The 16164-nt window shown below is 32.9% G+C and overlaps 1 protein-coding gene across 3 annotated transcripts in view; it reads left to right on the top strand.

The window, feature by feature from the left end:
- Positions 1 to 16164, top strand: part of LOC136025942 (tRNA (guanine(26)-N(2))-dimethyltransferase-like) — a 78718-nt gene that overhangs the window by 24744 nt on the left and 37810 nt on the right. Inside the window, exons 2-5 of one of the 3 annotated variants that reach the window (XM_065702035.1) lie at positions 7213 to 7672; positions 11107 to 11128; positions 11250 to 11415; positions 14537 to 14765. In XM_065702035.1, the coding sequence (XP_065558107.1) occupies positions 7277 to 7672; positions 11107 to 11128; positions 11250 to 11415; positions 14537 to 14765 (813 nt within the window). In that variant the 5' untranslated portion in view covers positions 7213 to 7276. Of the gene's footprint in view, positions 1 to 7212; positions 7673 to 11106; positions 11129 to 11227; positions 11416 to 14536; positions 14766 to 16164 lie in introns of all 3 variants that reach the window. The other 2 variants (XM_065702034.1, XM_065702036.1) reach the window with 2 other exon arrangements.

Below are 16164 nucleotides of genomic sequence, written 5' to 3'. Positions count from 1 at the left end.
AAAAAGTAAAAAAGCTAAAAAACTAAAAAAACTAAAAAAACTAAAAAAAGGTAAAAAACTAAAAAAAATAAAAAATCAAAAAAACTAAAAAAAGGAAAAAACTGAAAAATAAGCTAAAATAAAGGTAAAAACCAATAAAAAACTAAAAAGAAAAAAAGGAAAAAACTAAAAAAAATTTTCATCTAAAAAACTAAAAAAAACTAAAAAAGGTAAAAACTAAAAGAACTAAAAAAGAAAAAAATAAATGACGAAACTCAAAGAGAAAGCGACCAGGACAAAAGGAATGTTCGATTAGCAATCAACAAAGCACCGGGACACAGGGAGTATAAATGACGACCAGGACATAAGTAAAAAAAAAAACTATCTATATATATAAAAATAAGTTGTCTGTGGATCTGTGGATCGTGGATCAGGTGACGTCACCTGAAAAAACTGGATCAGGTGACGTCAAAACTGAAAAAACTAAAAAAAGGCAAAAACTACAAAAAAAACTAAAAACTAATAAAAAAAATAAAAAACTAAAAAAACTAAAAAAAGGCAAAAACTACAAAAAAAACTAAAAACTAATAAAAAAGCTAAAAAACATAAAAAAACTAAAAAAAAGGCAAAAACTACAAAAAAAACTAAAAACTAATAAAAAAAATTTTCATCTAAAAAACTAAAAAAGAAAAAAATAAATGACGACACTCAAAGAGAAAGCGACCAGGACAAAAGGAATGTTCGATTAGCAATCAACAAAGCACCGGGAAACAGGGAGTATAAATGACGACCAGGACATAAGTAAAAAAAAAAATTAACAAAACTAAAAAGAAGGTAAAAACTACAAAAAAACTAAAAAGAAAAAAAAACTAAAAACTAATAAAAAAACTAAAAAATCTAAAAATCTAAATAAACTAAAAAAGAAAAAAAAAGGAAAAAAATAAAGGAGAAAAACAAAACTAAAAAACGAATGTATATACAGACCGGTACACCGGGATACAAATGACGACCGGGACACAGGGAATATAAATGACGACCGGGACACAGGGACACAACTACAACGGGGACACCGGGAGAAACAGGGGGATATAAATGACGACCGGGACAAAAAAACTAAAAAGAAAAAAAAACTAAAAACTAATAAAAAAACTAAAAAATCTAAAAATCTAAATAAGCTAAAAAAGAAAAAAAAAGGAAAAAAATAAAGGAGAAAAACAAAACTAAAAAACGAATGTATATACAGACCGGGACACCGGGATACAAATGACGACCGGGACACAGGGAATATAAATGACGACCGGGACACAGGGACACAACTACAACAGGGACACCGGGGGAAACAGGGGGATGTAAATGACGACCGGGACACCGGGACAGGGAATGGTCGATTAGCAATCACCATCAACAAAGCTCAAGGGCAATCATTAGAATCATGAGGTATAGATCTGAATACAGATTGTTTTCCCATGGACCATTATATGTTGCATGTTCAAGAGTCGGTAAACCTGACAATCTATTTATATGCAAAGACAATGGGACAGCAAAGAATGTTGTATATTCGCAAGTTTTACGTAGTTAAAACCATATATATATATATCTATATATATAAAAATAAGTTGTCTGTCTGTCTGTGGATGGATGGATCAGGTGACGTCACCTGAAAAAACTGGATCAGGTGACGTCAAAACTGAAAAAACTAAAAAAAGGCAAAAACTACAAAAAAAACTAAAAACTAATAAAAAAAATAAAAAAGCTAAAAAACTAAAAAAAAGGCAAAAACTACAAAAAAAACTAAAAACTAATAAAAAAGCTAAGAAACTAAAAAAACTAAAAAAAGGCAAAAACTACAAAAAAAACTAAAAACTAATAAAAAAGCTAAGAAACTAAAAAAACTAAAAAAAGGCAAAAACTACAAAAAAAACTAAAAACTAATAAAAAAAATAAAAAAGCTAAAAAACTAAAAAAACTAAAAAAACTAAAAAAAGGTAAAAAACTAAAAAAACTAAAAACTAAAAAAAACTAAAAAAAAAGGAAAAAACTGAAAAATAAGCTAAAATAAAGGTAAAAACCAATAAAAAACTAAAAAAAAAACTGAAAAAACTAAAAAAAGGCAAAAACTACAAAAAAAAAACTAAAAACTAATAAAAAAAGTAAAAAAGCTAAAAAACTAAAAAAACTAAAAAAACTAAAAAAAGGTAAAAAACTAAAAAAAATAAAAAATTAAAAAAAACTAAAAAAAAGGAAAAATTAAAAAAAACTAAAAAAAAGGAAAAAACTGAAAAATAAGCTAAAATAAAGGTAAAAACCAATAAAAAACTAAAAAGAAAAAAAGGAAAAAACTAAAAAAAATTTTCATCTAAAAAACTAAAAAAAACTAAAAAAGGTAAAAACTAAAAGAACTAAAAAAGAAAAAAATAAATGACGAAACTCAAAGAGAAAGCGACCAGGACAAAAGGAATGTTCGATTAGCAATCAACAAAGCACCGGGACACAGGGAGTATAAATGACGACCAGGACATAAGTAAAAAAAAAACTATCTATATATATAAAAATAAGTTGTCTGTGGATCTGTGGATCGTGGATCAGGTGACGTCACCTGAAAAAACTGGATCAGGTGACGTCAAAACTGAAAAAACTAAAAAAAGGCAAAAACTACAAAAAAAACTAAAAACTAATAAAAAAAATAAAAAAGCTAAAAAACTAAAAAAACTAAAAAAAGGCAAAAACTACAAAAAAAACTAAAAACTAATAAAAAAGCTAAAAAACATAAAAAAACTAAAAAAAAGGCAAAAACTACAAAAAAAACTAAAAACTAATAAAAAAAATAAAAAAGCTAAAAAACTAAAAAAACTAAAAAAACTAAAAAAAGGTAAAAAACTAAAAAAACTAAAAACTAAAAAAAACTAAAAAAAAAGGAAAAAACTGAAAAATAAGCTAAAATAAAGGTAAAAACCAATAAAAAACTAAAAAAAAACTGAAAAAACTAAAAAAAGGCAAAAACTACAAAAAAACTAAAAACTAATAAAAAAAGTAAAAAAGCTAAAAAACTAAAAAAACTAAAAAAACTAAAAAAACTAAAAAACTAAAAAAAATTTTCATCTAAAAAACTAAAAAAAACTAAAAAAGGTAAAAACTAAAAGAACTAAAAAAGAAAAAAATAAATGACGACACTCAAAGAGAAAGCGACCAGGACAAAAGGAATGTTCGATTAGCAATCAACAAAGCACCGGGAAACAGGGAGTATAAATGACGACCAGGACATAAGTAAAAAAAAAAATTAACAAAACTAAAAAGAAGGTAAAAACTACAAAAAAACTAAAAAGAAAAAAAAACTAAAAACTAATAAAAAAACTAAAAAATCTAAAAATCTAAATAAACTAAAAAAGAAAAAAAAGGAAAAAAATAAAGGAGAAAAACAAAACTAAAAAACGAATGTATATACAGACCGGTACACCGGGATACAAATGACGACCGGGACACAGGGAATATAAATGACGACCGGGACACAGGGACACAACTACAACGGGGACACCGGGAGAAACAGGGGGATATAAATGACGACCGGGACAAAAAAACTAAAAAGAAAAAAAACCTAAAAACTAATAAAAAAACTAAAAAATCTAAAAATCTAAATAAGCTAAAAAAGAAAAAAAAAGGAAAAAAATAAAGGAGAAAAACAAAACTAAAAAACGAATGTATATACAGACCGGGACACCGGGATACAAATGACGACCGGGACACAGGGAATATAAATGACGACCGGGACAGAGGGACACAACTACAACAGGGACACCGGGGGAAACAGGGGGATGTAAATGACGACCGGGACACCGGGACAGGGAATGGTCGATTAGCAATCACCATCAACAAAGCTCAAGGGCAATCATTAGAATCATGAGGTATAGATCTGAATACAGATTGTTTTCCCATGGACCATTATATGTTGCATGTTCAAGAGTCGGTAAACCTGACAATCTATTTATATGCAAAGACAATGGGACAGCAAAGAATGTTGTATATTCGCAAGTTTTACGTAGTTAAAACCATATATATATATATATATATATATATATATATATATATATATATATAGATATATATATATATATATATATATATATATATATAGATATATATATATATATATATATATATATATATCTATATTCACAGGTGGGACATAGGGACACAACTACAATGGCGCGTAACTATTATGGCGCGTAACGACTTACGCGCGCGGGGGGGCTTGGGGGGGGGCGCGAAGCGCCCCCACCAACTAGGTGTTGGGGTGGCGCGAAGCGCCACCCCAACAGCTAGTATATATATATATATATATATATAGATATATATATATATATATATATAGATATATATATATATATATATATATATATATATATATCTATATTCACAGGTGGGACATAGGGACACAACTACAATGGCGCGTAACTATTATGGCGCGTAACGACTTACGCGCGCGGGGGGGCTTGGGGGGGGGGGCGCGAAGCGCCCCCACCAACTAGGTGTTGGGGTGGCGCGAAGCGCCACCCCAACAGCTAGTATATATATAAAAATAAGTTGTCTGTGTGTGTGGGTCTGTCGGGTGACGTCATGTTTGTGTGTCGACTGACGTCATGTTTTCGACTGACGAAATTACAGACCGGGACATCGAGACACAAATGACGACCGGGACACCGCCACATAGGGAATATAAATGATGACCGGGACACTCAAAGAGAAAGCGACCGGGACACAAGGAATGTTCGATTAGCAATCACCATCAACAAAGCACCGGGACACAAATGACGACCGGGACAAAGGGAGTATAAATGACGACCAGGACATAAGTAAAAAAAAACTAAAAAAACTAAAAAAAAGAGTAAAAACTACAAAAAAAACTAAAAAGAAAAGAAAACTAATAAAAAAACTAAAAAAATAAAAAATAAAAAAAAATAAAAAAAGGAAAAACATGAAAAATAAAGGAGAAAAACAAAACTAAAAAAAAAATAAAAATAAAAAAAAGAAAAAAGAAAAAAGAAAAAAACTGAAAAAACTAAAAAAAGTAAAACCAAAAAAAAAACTAAAAAGAAAAAAAAGGGGAAAAATCCAAAAATTTATTTCATCATATACCATTTCAAAAACGAATGTATATACAGACCGGGACACCGGGATACAAATGACGACCGGGACACAGGGAATATAAATGACGACCGGGACACAGGGAATATAAATGACGACCGGGACACAGGGACACAACTACAACGGGACGCCGGGGGGCACAGGGGGATATATAAATGACGATGGGGACACAGGGAATGTTCGATTAGCAATCACCATCAACAAAGCTCAAGGGCAATCATTAGAATCATGAGGTATAACTAAAAAAACTAAAAAAAAGGTAAAAACTAAAAATTAAAAAAAAGACCAATTCAAAAACGAATGTATATACAGACCGGGACACCGGGACACAAATGACGACCTGGACACTGGGACACATAGAATATAAATGACGCCCGGGACACTCAAAGAGAAATCACAGACTGGGACACCGGGACACAAATGACGACCGGGACACAGGGAATATAAATGACGACCGGGACACAGGGACACAACTACAACGGGGACGCCGGGGGGCACAGGGGGATATATAAATGACGACGGCGACACAGGGAATGGTCGATTAGCAATCACCATCAGCAAAGCTCAAGGGCAATCATTAGAATCATGAGGAATAGATCTGAACACGGTTTGTTTTCCCATGGACCATTATATGTTGCATGTTCAAGAGTCGGTAAACCTGACAATCTATTTATATGCACAGACAATGGGACAGCAAAGGATATTGTATATTCGCAAGTTTTACGTAGTTAAAAACATATATATATATATATCTATCTATATTCACAGGTGGGACATAGGGACACAACTACAATGGCGCGTAACTAATATGGCGCGTAACGACTTACGCGCGCGGGGGGGGGGGCTTGGGAGGGGGGGCGAAGCCCACCCCACCAACTAGGTGTTGGGGTGAAACTAAAAAAAATAAAAAATAAAAAAAATAAAAAAATGAAAAATAAAGGAGAAAAACAAAACTAAAAAATATAAAAATAAAAAAAAAGAAAAAAAGAAAAAAACTAAAAAAACTAAAAAAAGTAAAAACCAAAATTAACTAAAAAGAAAAAAAGGGGAAAAATACAAAAATTTATTTCATCATATACCATTTCAAAAACGAATGTATATACAGACCGGGACACCGGGATACAAATGACGACTGGGACACAGGGACACAACTACAACGGGGACGCCGGGGGGCACAGGGGGATATATAAATGACGATGGGGACACAGGGAATGTTCGATTAGCAATCACCATCAACAAAGCTCAAGGGCAATCATTAGAATCATGAGGTATAACTAAAAAAACTAAATAAAAGGTAAAAAACTAAAAACTAAAAAAAAGACCAATTCAAAAACGAATGTATATACAGACCGGGACTCCGGGACACAAATGACGACCGGGACACCGGGACACAAGGAATATAAATGACGCCCGGGACACTCAAAGAGAAATCACAGACCGGGACACCGGGACACAAATGACGACCGGGACACAGGGAATATAAATGATGTAGTTAAAAACATATATATATATATATATATATATATATATATATATATATATATATATATATATATATATATATATATATATATATATATATATATATATATATAAATATATATATATATATCTATATTCACAGGTGGGACATAGGGACACAACTACAATGGCGCGTAACTAATATGGCGCGTACGACTTACGCGCGCGGGGGGGCTTGGGGGGGCGCGAAGCACCCCCATCAACTAGGTGTTGGGGTGGCGCGAAGCGCCACACCAACAGCTTGTATATATATATATATATATATATATATATATATATATATATATATATATATATATATATATATATATATACTAGAGGTTTGGTCACTTATCATTTGTTTAAAATAAGATAATGTTGATAGATTTATGCCAGGCCGTGTTTAAGCTAAGGGGCTATTTATTGGTTCTGTCCTAATCATGATTTTTCTAATCAAGCTTTCTCGTAAAATCTTAGATAGAGGATTTTGAAATTTGTTTTTACCAGTTTTTAGGACAAATGCCAGGTGTGCCCTTTTTCTATTTGTATAAGGATGAGAATGACACTTTGTAATCCATCAACAATTTCTTCCAGCATTTTGAAAGTAGTGATTTCTGAAGTTTGTCAACTGTCACAATTCATCATTGCTTAAAATTCAATGTTTCTACTTAATGGACACAGTGTATTGAGAATATATACACCATTCACAATAAACCAGTTCAATTTTTCCACAGCTTTGGTGAAACTTTTGAATATGGAAACTAGTAACATTAAACAGGTCAAAGAAGGAAAAGCAGAAATTCTTTATAAAACAAGCAGAGATGTATTTTACAATCCAGTCCAGGAATTTAATAGAGACCTTAGTGTGAGTGTTCTAAAGTTATTTAACTACAACTGGATGAAAAAAGTTGAAGAAAAGAAAGGAAAGCAGAAAAGTGAGGAAAATCTAAGGAAGGATAGTATTGTTGATGAGCATCAAGGCTCAGATTTGGAAGACGTTTTAATACAAACAAGAATTGAAAGGAAGGCCTTAGAACCAGGAAAAATTTATGAGGTGAGAAAGTGGTCATTTGTCTTTACTAGCATAGCAATCAATTAATTTATATTCTGCCATTAAGCTGGTATTCGGGGACAACTGCATCTTTAAAGCTAAAACATGCGTCAGGTGATCTTGAAATGGGGTGTATAAACGTTTTCTTCCTGCCTCTACCCTTTTTAAGAATAATTCCTGGACTTAAACTTTTTTTTCTACTTACTAATTAAAATAGCGACGAAGACCACACTGCCTTTCCATATCAAACAAACACAAAGTAGAAACAACTGGGAAACTTTTTTTTCCAAGACAGTGGAAATGAATTCAGTGGATATTTCGGCCCTATGCCCAAGGTCCATCGGTCCATCTTCGGCACAACACGAGAAAGAATATATATATATATATATATATATATATATATATATATATATATATATATATATATATATATATATATATATATATATGTATATATATATATATATATATATATATATATATATATATATATATATATATATATATATATATATATATATATATATATATTTTCTTTCTCGTGTTGTGCTGAAGACGGCCCTTGGACATAGGGTCGAAATATCCACTGAATTGAATTCCACTGTCTTGAAAAAAAAAAATTCCTATTGTTTCTACTTTGTGTTTGTTTAATGATTACCAATTGCTAGGTAACAATGTTAAGTAATAGTTTTTGTAATTATGACGGAAACAGAATTGTTAATAAAAAAAAAAAAATGTTAACAATTTGTGGAAACGTACCAAATAGGCGGTAATTTTAAAACCAAAATCGTGAAATGATCTCGAAAATTTCAGAGATTTTTTGTAGAGCCAGAAAAAGGTTAAGGCAGGAAAAAAATGCTAAATGTAAGAAACATTAGTAGTCCTGAACCCTCTATTAGTGTCATAAGTATAGAATCTAGTGATTCTGCTTTGCTGTGTTATCTAGTTTTGAATATCCCTCTAAAAATTCTCTAAGAATTTTATCCAATTGTGATTTGATTAGTTAGAAAAGGCATCTAACGCTATTAGCGAACAGTTGTATTAGGCAGCGGAAACATAATTGTAGGGAAAATCCTATGCTAACTCTTTATTTGGATGGCGGGAAAAGCCTACATTGTCAGGACATTTTAGCGTTATTCAGAATTCTTGTTTGTGGTATTGTTTGTGTCCTTAGGGTTTTATCTCCTTTAATAAAAATTCGTGCTCTTGGAATGCCTTTTAAGGCTTTGTACTATAATGCTTTTTTCCTCTCTTGATCGTTAGCCAGTAGTATTAACAAAGGGTTTTATTGTGACAGTGGAAACAAAATTGTTTGTCAAAAGTCTCCACGTAATAATGAACGGGAAATTTAGTAACCAACATCTGGAAATGATCTTGAATATATCAGAAATTGTTTATAAGGTCAAGAAGACCTCAATTGAAGAAACAATCATATAATAAAAATAAATGCTAACTGTAAGAAATATTAGCAGTCTTGAACCGCTCTATCAGTCTTGCAAGCGTAGAAACTAATATTACTGTATTACTTCGTTACATGGCGTTTGAACCTTGCGCTTTAGGCACTTTTCTGTTGTCCAAACAAAAACTATTTGCTAACAATTTTCCCAGCAATCATTTTTCCACCGCCCAAACAAAACTATTCACTACATTGTTAGAGAGTTTCTCTAACAAATTGAATTATTGTTGGGGAAATTGCGGGAGAATTTTAATGCATAATATTCAAAACCAGATGATGCAGCACTGTAGGATGGCTAGTTTTCAGGCTTTTAATTTTATTAGAAAATTCTGGACTGCCAATGTTTCCGGACGAGACTTCTGGAAAAATTGGAGGTAAAGCTTGAAGACAAATTTTTCTCTTCAGTTATTCTTATTTGACCAGCGTATTAATGATTTTTTTTGGCTGCCTTAGGGACCTCTTAGACCCACATAGGGCATATAATCCCTAAGAATTTCAAGTCTCATCTCCAAGCTTGTGTTTTGTAATATCCGACTCAATTGCTACATTATTATGTTAGCAAATTATTAGCTAACAAAGTTTGTTAAGAAACAACTCTGTTTCTGGTGTACTAACAAAAACTGTTAGCTAACAATTTGAAAGTGAAGAAGTGCCTTTGATTTGTTAGAGAAATTATCCAACAATATTAGCGAATAGTTCTTTTGGGCAGCAGAAACATAATTGTTGAGAGAATTATTTGCAAATAGTTTTTGTGGACAGCGAAACAAAGTCTATAATGTCAAGACTTCTTAGCATTACTCAGAGCTTTTGTTCAGAGTGTGGTCTGTGTAAAATACCAAACTCTAACATTAAACCAATAGTAATGAAAGTTCGTCTCATGATTTATTTGGGTTTGCATTGTTTGCATTATTTGGGTCTGCTATCACTAGACCTATTTAGTCTTTTCTTCTTTTAGCTAAATTTGTGGTATTAGAAAGTCAAAGCAGGGACTAGTTTCATGTGTGCATTGAGTTAGAATCTTTTTCAGTCTTAAAAGGTTTCTTTTGTGTCTAGGAAATGAAAGCATTTTTTTAATTTTTAAATGGAATTAAATCAACTTACTTTGAAGTTATACATAAAAGAAACACTAATAAGCGAGGAAACTCAGTTCTTCACTGAGAAAAACCACGCCATCTAGTTTTGTCCAATAAAACCGTAAAAATGGCTGTAATGATTAAAATGAAAATTTGGTTCCCTCTTTTTTTACTTTTAAATTTGTATATTCCAAAGAAAATTTTGTTTTTTCAAGAATGGCAATATTTGGGAATTTTTAATCATGGATAAATTAGTACACTTTGAAAAATTAATCTAATATCTGCTTGCTAATTTAGCGCTAACCTTTTCATAATCAATAAAGACTGTCAAAAACTAAAGGTACCAGCCTTGTTCAAGATAATTTCTGGCTAACATTACTACTAATAGCTCATCGCAACACCAAGCCGCCTGAGACCAACGCAGCAACGCACGCTCCTCCTCCATACCAATCCATGCAAAGGCTCCCTTTTTACACCCTTCTAGGAAGTCCCCTATTTTTCAAAAATCTTTTTTTTATGACATCAACCCACCTCAACCGCGGACATCCTTCTCTCCGTTTAGCCCTAGATGGTGGCCGAATCCAAGTAAGTTTAGCACTTCAATCAAAATCGAAATTTTAATCAATTGAAATTAAGCTTGTTTTAAATTTCTCTATTTCTTCTGTGTAATGCTACACTGTGGTTCTAGTCGGTTTTAGTTTTTATTACAGTCTTGTTAAAGTGCATGCTCTATTTTGAGTCATTCTCTTTGACGTTATCATATAAGTAAGGGGTTAATTTAGAGGTTGTCTACTCTAACCTATCATATAGATGGGCACAACAAGAAAGAGATCTTTGTTAAAATGTCAATAAAAACAAATTCTGATTTTCATAGTGGACTATTTAGTATTTTTTTTTTTGTATTCTAGGATGGTGTTGCTTTGTTAGAAGGTATGATATACAATCTGGTATGCCAAAGAAGCAGGTTGATTTCTAAAAAATGTGATTTTCATAGTGGGCAATTTATTAATTTTGTTTGTTGTATTCTAGGATGGTGTGGCTTTGTTAGAAGCTCTTGCGGCTAGTGGGCTACGGTCCATCCGGTATGCCAAAGAAGCAGGTGGATTTCGTTCTATAATTGCTAATGACCTGTCTAGAGCTGCTGTTGAAAGTATGAAAACAAATATTGAATATAATGAAGTTAGCCATCTTATTTCTACATCTGAAAATGATGCAACGTAAGCTCTTTCTCTCTCTTTCTTTCTATCCCTTTTGCTCTCTCTCTCTCTCTTCTTCAGGTCGCATGGACTTTTCTTTGTTTTCCTGTGTCATTCTTTTACTCTTTCGAAGTTACTGAAACATCCAAAATTAAAGGAGTCCTTCGTTCTCCCCTCTTTCTTGCTCTCTCTTCTTCAGGTCAAGTGGACTTTTGTTTATCTCTGTCTGTAATTCTCATAATCTCTTTTGAAGGTCCTGACAATTCCGAAATTTATTATTATTCTAGTGCAAAATTGAGAAGTAATGCACAGATAAGGAATAAAAGGTTCAAATCACGAAAATGTTAAATAACAAACTCAAAATAATAAGTACGACAAAATTACATAACACATAAATAAGTAAAATGAAATACGGTTCATTGCAGTAAATTGTATTGTTTGTTTTTATTGTATATTGCTTATATTTTTATTGTTCTTTTGTACAATAAACTGTATTTACTGTATGTTTTATTAAAGCAGTCCAGTTTCTAAGAAACTTTGGGTTTTGAAAAAAAAAGAAAAAAGAACAAAGCGCAAAATCACTGCTTTAGAATCAAATTGAAGCTGAAAAGAGAAGAAAACAGAAGGTTCACTTTTGCCAAAGAGTATAATAGGTATTTTTGTTTAACTCTTAAATACTAGCTTTTGTCCTGCACCTGAACCTAGTCTTAGTCGTTTTATCATACAGAAAAAGATATGTTAAAAACAAAGGAACCCCCTCGTTTTTTATTTATTTTTTTTTGTTAGATCCAAGAGGAACAGAAAGTTATTTTATATTAAAATAAAGTTAAAGTACTAGGCAGATACTAGACAGACTAGACTAGGAAGACTAGACACAAGATAAATGCGAATCAATGAAAAGCTGCAGTGAGAATTAATTGTTATCAAATTATAACCTTAAAAAAAATTCTGTAAATTTACATGACTTTTGTTTGTATTTTCTGCACGGAGCAGACGAATCCAAGAGCGTAAATGAATTGGGCATGTAAATATCTGTACTTTGGGTACGTGCCTAGCTTCTATGTATGGATTCTTATTGTCGCTTGTCTTCTAACCGGAGACAATTTGAGCCTTTTCTTGATGTCATGACGTCACCACAAGTTCGATGCAGCCACCCCGTGAAAAATAAGAAGTCTTTCTTAAAGTCCTGAGCTATTTAGATCGTTTTGGATCGTTCTCCAACCCTAGATTTCCTTGTCCATTTTAGTTCATCTTTACCTCAGAAAGCTCCTTCCACGCCTTTTGCTTTAGCAGTTTAGATTCCTGCATCACTAGTTGTCTAATCACATTTTATATTTGCATCATTTTCATCAATCAACCCCTTAAACATTCTAAATGACCTTAAATCAGAATTAGCGCCTTTGTAAAATTACGTCTTTTGTTGTTGGACCTTCAACTCTTGCCTTGGCTTGTCTTTTGTCATTATGAAAAACATAACGCCGAACATTTTCTTTAAACAGAGGTTGATGCAGCATCAGGTTCTTGGCTAACGTAGTTATACGCTCTAATGTTGTTATTTTTTGGTATTTCATTGCTTGGGGCTTTTATAATATGTTAAACGTCGACGTTTGCCCCGGCTTGTCTTTTGTCATTATGAAAAACATAACGCCGAACCTTTTTTTTTAACAAAGATTGATGCAGCATCAGGTTCTTGGCTAACGTAGTTATACACTCTAATGTTGTTATTTTTTGGTATTTCATTTCTTGGGGCTTTTATAAAATGTTAAACGTCGACGTTTGCCCCGGCTTGTCTTTTGTCATTATGAAAAACATAACGCCGAACCTTTTTTTTTGAACAGAGGTTGATGCAGCATCAGGTTCTGGGCTAACGTAGTTATACACTCTAATGTTGTTATTTTTTGGTATTTCATTGCTTGGGGCTTTTATAAAATGTTAAACGTCGACGTTTGCCCCGACTTGTCTTTTGTCATTATGAAAAACATAACGCCGAACCTTTTTTTTAAACAGAGGTTGATGCAGCATCAGGTTCTGGGCTAACGTAGTTATACACTCTAATGTTGTTATTTTTTGGTATTTCATTGCTTGGGGCTTTTATAAAATGTTAAACGTCGACGTTTGCCCCGGCTTGTCTTTTGTCATTATGAAAAACATAACGCCGAACCTTTTTTTTTAACAGAGTTTGATGCAGCATCAGGTTCTTGGCTAACGTAGTTATACACTCTAATGTTGTTATTTTTTGGTATTTCATTGCATGGGGCTTTTATAAAATGTTAAACGTCGACGTTTGCCCCGACTTGTCTTTTGTCATTATGAAAAACATAACGCCGAACCTTTTTTTTTGAAACAGAGGTTGATGCAGCATCAGGTTCTGGGCTAACGTAGTTATACACTCTAATGTTGTTATTTTTTGGTATTTCATTGCTTGGGGCTTTTATAAGATGTTAAACGTCGACGTTTGCCCCGGCTTGTCTTTTGTCATTATGAAAAACATAACGCTGAACCTTTTTTTTTAACAGAGGTTGATGCAGCATCAGGTTCTTGGCTAACGTAGTTATACACTCTAATGTTGTTATTTTTTGGTATTTCATTGCTTGGGGCTTTTATAAAATGTTAAACGTCGACGTTTGCCCCGGCTTGTCTTTTGTCATTATGAAAAACATAACGCCGAACCTTTTTTTTAACAGAGGTTGATGCAGTATCAGGTTCTTGGCTAACGCCCTAATACACTCTAATGTCGTTATTTGTAGCTATCTCATTGCTTGGGGCTTTTTACAAAATGTTGAACTTCAACTTTTGCCCCGGTTTGTCTCTTGTCATTATGAAACACATATCGCCAAAACTTATTTTAAAATAAGACATGGAATGCATAGATGATCTTATCCATGTCAAAATCCTAAACCCAGTTTTCATAATTATCATTTTCAATTTTGGCACACGTTTTGACTCCGCTTTCGCTTATCGTCTAACCCCATTTTCCTTCTTCTTCATTTTGGATTTTCATTACTTTGAACAATTTGCCAATGCCCTTTGCTTTAGCTGCCTTCATTGGTCTAGTCTTACATGATGGTCCAGGTTGTATACAATGATTTCTACTAAGCTTCAAACTTTATATATAACTTAAAGTACTAACATTATGTTTTAGGGCGCTTATGTATCAGCGTAGAAGACGAGCTGATCGATTTAATGCCATCGACCTAGACCCCTATGGTTCACCAACCCCATTTTTAGATGCAGCTATACAGTCGATCAGTGATGGTGGATTATTGTTGGTTACAGCCACTGATATGGCTGTTCTCTGTGGAAACTCTCAAGAAACCTGTTTTTATAAATATGGATCTCTTCCTCTAAGGACAAAGGCTTGCCATGAAATGGTAAATCGTATGCCTAAACTATTTAAATGACAATTAATTACATTTATTACAGTTAATTAAAATTAATTGTTGTCTATTATTGTAGAATAGACGATTCATTAATTGGTTGGTAAGACAATAGTGTGAACGATGGACTATAGAATAGAAATAGAATAGATCGTTTGGTAATGGTTTGGCAATTTATGGTAATTACTGTAAATGATAATAAAATCATCCGAATCATGAACTGTTGTCAAAAGCATGATGCACACAGAAATTTATTTTTAACAATATATATATATATACCCTTATACATATATACCCTTATATATCTCCTTATATAAAAACTAAGACTGAAAAGACAATAGTTAATATCTTACATTCATTTAATCTTTTGCATCTTTCAAAAAGATTTCGGGGATGGTAAGCAAGGATTAGTTAACATTATTAAACCTGTAGAGTGTATGGTGTGAACCTCGTGCGAGTTGCTCGCCAAATCCTAATTTAAAGGTTGACTTTAATTTAAAGCTGGAAAATGCAACTCCGAAAATAACACTCACAAATAGTTCTGATGCAAAGTGCTAAAACAGGTGTTATAATGAGCTCGATATTACTTTTCTATGCGCGCGTTGGAAACGGCCTTTGAAGTCAATTTGCTTCTTGGTCTTTTTGTTTTTCCTTTTCATTGTTTGTTTTTTATGTTTTTCATGGGGACGGCCTTTACGGCCTTTTACGTCAATTTGATTCTTGGTCCTTTTATTTTTCCTTTTCATTGTTTATTTTTTTTTTTTCATGGGGACGGCCTTTTCATTGGAAACGGTCTTTTACGTCAGTTGCTTCTTGGTCTTTTTATTTTTTCCTTTTCATTGTTTATTATTTTTTGTTTTTAATGGGCTGGAAATTAGCCTAGGGGTTTACTGTATTCACCACCATTAAGCATTTTCTCTGGAACTACTGATAGACGACTATTTTCAGTTTTTTGACAGTTTTAAACCGACTTGCGATATTCACTTTATCAGTACCTGGAGTCATATGACCCTTTAGACAACCAGGCAATATGGATCCTGGCGGAAGCGTTCAACACTTGACTACCTAATGGCCCAATGCCAGGATTGAATTGAACTTCCCTAAAATACCACACACTCCAACTTCATCTTCATGAAGAAGCTATAAATAAATTTGATGAGCTTTGTCTCCTTGAAATTCACTTTATCCACAGATCTCTCTTGGAAAACCCTCTAATAGGGTAAGAACCTCCTGCGCAAAAAAGCTGGGGATCACCCACCTTTGCCGCAAAAAGCTTCTAAAGCTAAGCTCTCCCATCCCACTCTACAAGTCTTCCATCAAACCCATGGCCGAATTGCTGGCACTACTCCGAAAGATTCTGGATAGGACTGGTAAGGTAGGTTCACTCCTTCCT

Source organism: Artemia franciscana, chromosome 4 (genome assembly GCF_032884065.1).
Source record: "Artemia franciscana chromosome 4, ASM3288406v1, whole genome shotgun sequence".
Lineage (NCBI taxonomy): Eukaryota > Metazoa > Arthropoda > Branchiopoda > Anostraca > Artemiidae > Artemia > Artemia franciscana.
Note: the sequence above shows the minus strand (reverse complement) of the source record. Positions and strands in the feature narration are given on the sequence as shown.